We start from the raw sequence: 8,956 nt of genomic DNA on the forward strand, positions 1-8,956 counted from the left end.
TATAAGAATATAACTACTATAATACTGCCCCTATGTACAAGAATATAACTACTATAATACTGCCCCCTATGAACAAGAATATAACTACTATAATACTGCCCCCTATGTACAAGAATATAACTACTATAATACTGCCCCTATGTACAAGAATATAACTACTATAATACTGCCCCCTATGTACATGAATATAACTACTGTAATACTGCCCCCTATGTACATGAATATAACTACTATAATACTGCCCCCTATGGACAAGAATATAACTACTATAATACTGCCCCCTATGTACAAGAATATAACTACTATAATACTGCTCCTATGTACAAGAATATAACTACTATCATACTGCTCTTATGTACAACAATATAGCTACTATAATACTGCCCCTATGTACAAGAATATAACTACTATAATACTGCCCCTATGTACAAGAATATAACTACTATAATACTGCCCCCTATGTACAAGAATATAACTACTATAATACTGCCCCCTATGTACAAGAATATAGCTACTATAATACTGCCCCCTATGTACAAGAATATAACTACTATAATACTGCTCCTATGTATAAGAATATAACTACTATAATACTGCCCCTATGTACAAGAATATAACTACTATAATACTGCCCCTATGTACAAGAATATAACTACTATAATACTGCCCCCTATGAACAAGAATATAACTACTATAATACTGCCCCCTATGTACAAGAATATAACTACTATACTACTGCTCCTGTGTACAAGAATATAACTTTACTACTGCCCCCTATGTACAAGAATATAACTACTATAATACTGCCCCTATGTACAAGAATATAACTACTATAATACTGCTCCTATGTACAAGAATATAGCTACTATAATACTGCCCCCTATGTACAAGAATATAACTACTATAATACTGCTCCTATGTATAAGAATATAACTACTATAATACTGCCCCTATGTACAAGAATATAACTACTATAATACTGCCCCCTATGAACAAGAATATAACTACTATAATACTGCCCCCTATGTACAAGAATATAACTACTATAATACTGCCCCTATGTACAAGAATATAACTACTATAATACTGCCCCCTATGTACATGAATATAACTACTGTAATACTGCCCCCTATGTACATGAATATAACTACTATAATACTGCTCCTATATACAAGAATATAACTACTATAATACTGCCCCTATGTATAAGAATATAACTACTATAATACTGCCCCTATGTACAAGAATATAACTACTATAATACTGCCCCCTATGGACAAGAATATAACTACTATAATACTGCCCCCTATGTACAAGAATATAACTACTATAATACTGCTCCTATGTACAAGAATATAACTACTATAATAGTGCCCCCTATGTACAAGAATATAACTACTATAATACTGCCCCCTATGTACAAGAATATAACTACTATAATACTGCCCCCTATGTACAAGAATATAACTACTATAATACTGCTCCTATGTACAAGAATATAACTACTATAATACTGCTCCTATGTACAAGAATATAACTACTATAATACTGCTCCTATGTACAAGAATATAACTACTATAATACTGCCCCCTATGAACAAGAATATAACTACTATAATACTGCCCCCTATGTACAAGAATATAACTACTATAATACTGCTCCTATGTATAAGAATATAACTACTATAATACTGCCCCCTATGTACATGAATATAACTACTGTAATACTGCCCCTATGTACAAGAATATAACTACTATAATACTGCTCCTATGTATAAGAATATAACTACTATAATACTGCTCCTATGTATAAGAATATAACTACTATAATACTGCTCCTATATACAAGAATATAACTACTATAATACTGCCCCTATGTACATGAATATAACTACTATAATACTGCTCCTATATACAAGAATATAACTACTATAATACTGCCCCCTATGAACAAGAATATAACTACTATAATACTGCCCCCTATGTACAAGAATATAACTACTATAATACTGCTCCTATGTACATGAATATAACTACTGTAATACTGCTCCTATGTACAAGAATATAACTACTATAATACTGCTCCTATGTACAAGAACATAACTACTATAATACTGCTCCTATGTATAAGAATATAACTACTATAATACTGCCCCTATGTACAAGAATATAGCTACTATAATACTGCCCCCTATGTACAAGAATATAACTACTATAATGCTGCCCCCTATGTACAAGAATATAACTACTATAATACTGTATAAGAATATAACTACTATAATACTGCTCCTATGTACAAGAATATAGCTACTATAATACTGCCCCCTATGTACAAGAATATAACTACTATAATACTGCTCCTATGTATAAGAATATAACTACTATAATACTGCCCCTATGTACAAGAATATAACTACTATAATACTGCCCCCTATGGACAAGAATATAACTACTATAATACTGCCCCCTATGTACAAGAATATAACTACTATAATACTGCTCCTATGTACAAGAATATAACTACTATAATAGTGCCCCCTATGTACAAGAATATAACTACTATAATACTGCCCCCTATGTACAAGAATATAACTACTATAATACTGCTCCTATGTACAAGAATATAACTACTATAATACTGCTCCTATGTACAAGAATATAACTACTATAATACTGCTCCTATGTACAAGAATATAACTACTATAATACTGCTCCTATGTACAAGAATATAACTACTATAATACTGCCCCCTATGTACAAGAATATAACTACTATAATACTGCCCCCTATGTACAAGAATATAACTACTATAATACTGCCCCCTATGTACAAGAATATAACTACTATAATACTGCTCCTATGTACAAGAATATAACTACTATAATACTGCTCCTATGTACAAGAATATAACTACTATAATACTGCTCCTATGTACAAGAATATAACTACTATAATACTGCCCCCTATGTACAAGAATATAACTACTATAATACTGCCCCCTATGTACAAGAATATAACTACTATAATACTGCCCCCTATGTACAAGAATATAACTACTATAATACTGTATAAGAATATAACTACTATAATACTGCTCCTGTGTACAAGAATATAACTACTATAATACTGCCCCCTATGTACAAGAATATAACTACTATAATACTGCCCCTATGTACAACAATATAACTACTATAATACTGCCCCCTATGAACAAGAATATAACTACTATAATACTGCCCCCTATGTACAAGAATATAACTACTATAATACTGCCCCCTATGTACATGAATATAACTACTGTAATACTGCTCCTATGTACAAGAATATAACTACTATAATACTGCCCCCTATGTACAAGAATATAACTACTATAATAGTGCCCCCTATGTACATGAATATAACTACTGTAATACTGCCCCCTATGTACATGAATATAACTACTATAATACTGCTCCTATATACAAGAATATAACTACTATAATACTGCCCCTATGTACAAGAATATAGCTACTATAATACTGCCCCCTATGTACAAGAATATAACTACTATAATACTGCCCCCTATGTACAACAATATAACTACTATAATACTGCCCCTATGTATAAGAATATAACTACTATAATACTGTATAAGAATATAACTACTATAATACTGCTCCTATGTACAAGAATATAGCTACTATAATACTGCCCCCTATGTACAAGAATATAACTACTATAATACTGCCCCTATGTACAAGAATATAACTACTATAATACTGCCCCCTATGGACAAGAATATAACTACTATAATAGTGCCCCCTATGTACAAGAATATAACTACTATAATAGTGCCCCCTATGTACAAGAATATAACTACTATAATACTGCCCCCTATGTACAAGAATATAACTACTATAATACTGCTCCTATGTACAAGAATATAACTACTATAATACTGCCCCTATGTACAACAATATAACTACTATAATACTGCCCCCTATGAACAAGAATATAACTACTATAATACTGTATAAGAATATAACTACTATAATACTGCTCCTGTGTACAAGAATATAACTACTATAATACTGCCCCCTATGTACAAGAATATAACTACTATATTACTGCCCCTATGTACAACAATATAACTACTATAATACTGCCCCCTATGAACAAGAATATAACTACTATAATACTGCTCCTATGTACAAGAATATAACTACTATAATACTGCCCCCTATGTACATGAATATAACTACTGTAATACTGCTCCTATGTACAAGAATATAACTACTATAATACTGCCCCCTATGTACAAGAATATAACTACTATAATAGTGCCCCCTATGTACATGAATATAACTACTGTAATACTGCCCCCTATGTACATGAATATAACTACTATAATACTGCTCCTATATACAAGAATATAACTACTATAATACTGCCCCTATGTACAAGAATATAGCTACTATAATACTGCCCCCTATGTACAAGAATATAACTACTATAATACTGCCCCCTATGTACAACAATATAACTACTATAATACTGCCCCTATGTATAAGAATATAACTACTATAATACTGTATAAGAATATAACTACTATAATACTGCTCCTATGTACAAGAATATAGCTACTATAATACTGCCCCCTATGTACAAGAATATAACTACTATAATACTGCCCCTATGTACAAGAATATAACTACTATAATACTGCCCCCTATGGACAAGAATATAACTACTATAATAGTGCCCCCTATGTACAAGAATATAACTACTATAATAGTGCCCCCTATGTACAAGAATATAACTACTATAATACTGCCCCCTATGTACAAGAATATAACTACTATAATACTTCTCCTATGTACAAGAATATAACTACTATAATACTACACAATGTATAAGAATATAACTACTATAATACTGCACAATGCATAAGAATACAACTACTATAATACTGCACACTGTATAAGAATACAACTACTATAATACTGCACAATGTATAAGAATATAACTACTATAATACTGCACAATGTATAAGAATATAACTACTATAATACTGCACAATGTATAAGAATATGGGCCAGGACATGTGCTATATTTATATGTGGCTGGCGCCATTCAGTATCGTACGTACGTAGTATTGCAGACACTCGGACAGCAGTGACCCAGACAGTTATGAGAGTTCTGTAATCTTAGTGTCAGAATACACATGGGAGATGGAGGGACTGATAATATCCATTTCCTGCGCAGAGGAAATCAGTGGTAAATTGTCTTTTCTCAGGCTAATGGCGATACATAGAATTCCAGCCGAAAGTCTTGTGTATTATTAAAACTTAAATGTCCAAAGAAGAAAAAAAAAACCCCTCCATTATGTTTGATTCCCGAGGAAATGGCATTGTGACGCTGCGCTGAATGGAGGGTCTCATGTCGGCTGCTCCATAAGAGACAATGGCGTGCTCTACAGAGACTAATCACTCAGCACTTGTATGATAGAGCCATTGTCTGCACAGGGAGTTTTCATTATCCGTCTATTGAATGACTTGTAGTGTTTGTATAGTAGGTGGTAAACATGTATATGGCATCTATGAGAGCAGACATTAACCAGTTCTGCCGCCTCTCTCCCATTCACTCAATGGCTTTTATATCACACAAAGCTCCCCCCCAACATTTCCCGGCTTCCAAACTTCAATGACTTTTTTCCCATTGTTGCTGTAATGTAAGAGCCGAGTACTCTGTGTTCTGCTGCGGACTACAAGAGTGCAGCCGAGACGGCTGGAGAGGGTTCAGATCAGGAACGAGAAGTGCCCAACGAAAACACTGCACAGCCCTGAGTGCACCGGTGACCCATCAACTGGGCTTTTATGTGCCATACGGATAGAGTAGAGCAGGGGTCTCAAACTGAGTATATGGGCCACACATACAAAAAACATTTATTTGGGGGGCCTTATTCTTTGCTGGACCCAGTGACATTTTTAGTGATCGCATGTTTTTTTTTCTAGACACCTTTGGATCACGTTTTGGGTTTTTTTAACAGTTTTCTCTCATTTATTATAACAAATGTGCACTTTTTTTATTTTTTTTTACGTTTTATCCCCTTCTTGTAATACGTCTCATTTTACAATTACCACCATATAGTAATTTTGGCCAACATTTTGTAGTAATATTTACATTTTGGTTCTCATCTTTTGATAATGTCCCCCATCCTGTAGTAATGTCCCCATATTGTCCTCTGTAGTAATGTGCTCATATTCTCCCCTTGTAGCAATGTGCCCATATTCTCCCTTGTAGTAAAATATCCATATTGTCCCCTTGTAGTAATGTGCCCATATTGTTCCTTGTAATAATGTGCCCATATTGTCCCGTGTAGTAATGTCCCCATATTGTTCCCTGTAGTAATGTGCTCATATTCTCCCCTTGTAGCAATGTGCCCATATTCTCCCTTGTAGTAAAATATCCATATTGTCCCCTTGTAGTAATGTGCCCATATTGTTCCTTGTAATAATGTGCCCATATTGTCCCGTGTAGTAATGTCCCCATATTGTTCCCTGTAGTAATGTGCTCATATTGTCCCCTTGTAGTAATGTGCTCATATTGTCCCCTTGTAATAATATGCCCATATTGTCCCATGTAGTAATGTGCCCATATTGTTCCCTGTGGTAATGTGCCCATATTGTCCCCTTTTAGTAATGTGCCAATATTGCCCCTCTGGTAATGTGCCCATATTATCACCTTGTAGTAATGTGCCCATATTGTCCCCTGTAGTAATGCCCCCATATTGTCCCCTGTAGTAATGTGCCCATATTGTTCCCTGTAGTAATTTGTTCATATTGTCCCCTTTAGAAATGTGCCCATCTTGTCCCTGTGGTAATTTGCCCATTCTGTAGTAAGATCCCCTGTTATGATGTTGTTCAGGCAAACACAGGCAAAAAAAAAAACAAAAAACATTCTTCTCACCTGTCCTCCGTTCCCTTGGTGTCCTCTTACCTGCCGCTTGCAGCACGCAGACACCTAGACCCAGTGGTGATTGCTGTCTGGTACACGGGTCTACCTCCATAAACGTTTTCCTTCTGGTGATCGATTTGCAGCACTGCTCTCCTCATATCTTTACTAACGACAGATGCCATTAGTAAAGATGTGTAGAGACTTACTTCTCTGCGCGGTGCCACAAAATATATTCACCTGATTAAAAGTGTTAACGGCGGTGGCCCCGTGTACCGGACCGCAATCGTCACGGAGTTTAGATGTCTGGCGGCCGCAAGAAGCAGCCTCAGGGGCCGGGCCGCGTGTTTGGGACCTCTGGATCATAGGAAATGCTTCCAAACATTGACTAAAGTGAAGATCCAAAATGTGGGGGGAGGGTATCTGCAGCATATTTCGGTTTCAGGGGGCAGCCTAATGATTCTCATTGCCTTTTGTCTTCCGAACCTGCCAAAAATTAGGATCCGTTTCCTGCTTATTAGTTTCGAAAACCTTATGGTTCAAAATCAATTTAAATTGAAAATGTAATAATCCTAATACAAAAATAAATAAATAAATAACTTCCTTGTTTTCTCCCCCATAGAAATTTCCAGAGCTGAAGTTCAAGTACGTAGAAGAGGAGCAGCCGGAGGAGTTCTTCATCCCCTACGTCTGGTCTTTAGTTTACAATGCAGGCGTTGGCCTGTACTGGAGCCCGCAGGACATTCAGCTCTTCACCATGGACTCTGGTTGATGGAGACTCCCCGGTATTACCTGTAGTTTTGTTGTGGGATATCTCTGCTGCATGGCGGGACTGTGCGACCTCGCACTCTGCAAAGTACGGTCGTCTTCGGATCCCACCTCCTCCCTTCACCCCCCAATACAAGGAGTCATATCCTAAGGTTGTGCACAATGTCTGGCTCTTGCACCACAACCAACCTGGCATCTTAATTTTTAGGTGTTTCTTTATATCGTTTCCTTATTCTAATCAGTCCAATGTTGCACAAAAAAAAATAATAACCTATATTTTTACTTTGACTGAAAAGGGGCGGTTTTACCTCTATAAATATATATATATATGTTTGCGTTTGAATAAAGCTGTAATAGTAACGGCATGGACGTCATCGACGTATCCTCCATATCTGCCTCTTGTGTAATCCCTGTGATCGGTGTAAACTCCCGGGAGAGGCAGTGTTATCCATAGACGTAATGATCTGACAATCGTAAACCACAATTGTTACGTCTGCAGTTCTGATTTATGTTAATTTATTCCAAAAAATGGGCTTCATTTTGGTTAAAGGGCGCTGCACAACGGCTTGGATGTTAGTTTGTCCATACATCATTGACCATCCATGAGAAAAGTCGGGTCGGCTATTTCTGGCTTCTGATTTTCCCCCCACCTCCTCCAAAACACTCACATTTGGATGCAGAAAACTATGAAGCATCTTAGTCCTTTATTTTGACATAAGTGAGGAATATCGAATGCTGAGTTTTTCCACCAGTGACAGGTGAGGAATGGAGGTTTTTCACCAGTGACAAGTGATGATTTTTTTTTTAGCAGTGACGTATTTTTTCTGATTTAGATTACTGTTACAGAATTATTTTCACCGCCACATGGTGCTCAAGCTGTAACAAATCTTCGACTCCCAACAATCCGTCAAAGCCAAAGGCTGTCAGTGCATATTGAGAATTTCAGTTCTGCAAACGCCGGAGAGATGACTCCTCTGGGTACTTTTAGATCCCTGCATTTACACATAAAGGTACTGTTCTCCTCCTATGATCACCCGGGGACATTAATACGAAGCCCACTCTGTATATAAACCATATTTATTTTGATACTGAGACTATATAACCTAGTACGGATTTTTTTTTTTTGTTTTAGTGCATACTTTTCTATACCCTTCATTCCCAGTTTCCCCTTGGACACCATTCATTCACGATCTTCAGCTACAGATACATTATAAAACCACCAAAGAACAGGTATCCAAGCTATTTTCTCACTACAG

At 36.0% G+C, this 8,956-nt stretch overlaps 1 protein-coding gene across 3 annotated transcripts in view; it reads left to right on the forward strand.

Moving 5' to 3' along the window:
• The window catches only part of DYM (dymeclin), a 363,276-nt gene extending 354,538 nt beyond the window's left edge, over positions 1–8,738 (forward strand). For all 3 annotated transcript variants that reach the window (XM_075327226.1, XM_075327240.1, XM_075327233.1), the window contains one exon: positions 7,555–8,738. In XM_075327226.1, the coding sequence (XP_075183341.1) occupies positions 7,555–7,704 (150 nt within the window). In that variant the 3' untranslated portion in view covers positions 7,705–8,738. The remainder of the gene's footprint in view (positions 1–7,554) is intronic.
• The last annotated feature ends 218 nt before the right edge of the window (positions 8,739–8,956 follow it).

The sequence above is a fragment of the Anomaloglossus baeobatrachus genome, chromosome 1 (genome assembly GCF_048569485.1).
Source record: "Anomaloglossus baeobatrachus isolate aAnoBae1 chromosome 1, aAnoBae1.hap1, whole genome shotgun sequence".
Classification (NCBI taxonomy): Eukaryota; Metazoa; Chordata; class Amphibia; order Anura; family Aromobatidae; genus Anomaloglossus; species Anomaloglossus baeobatrachus.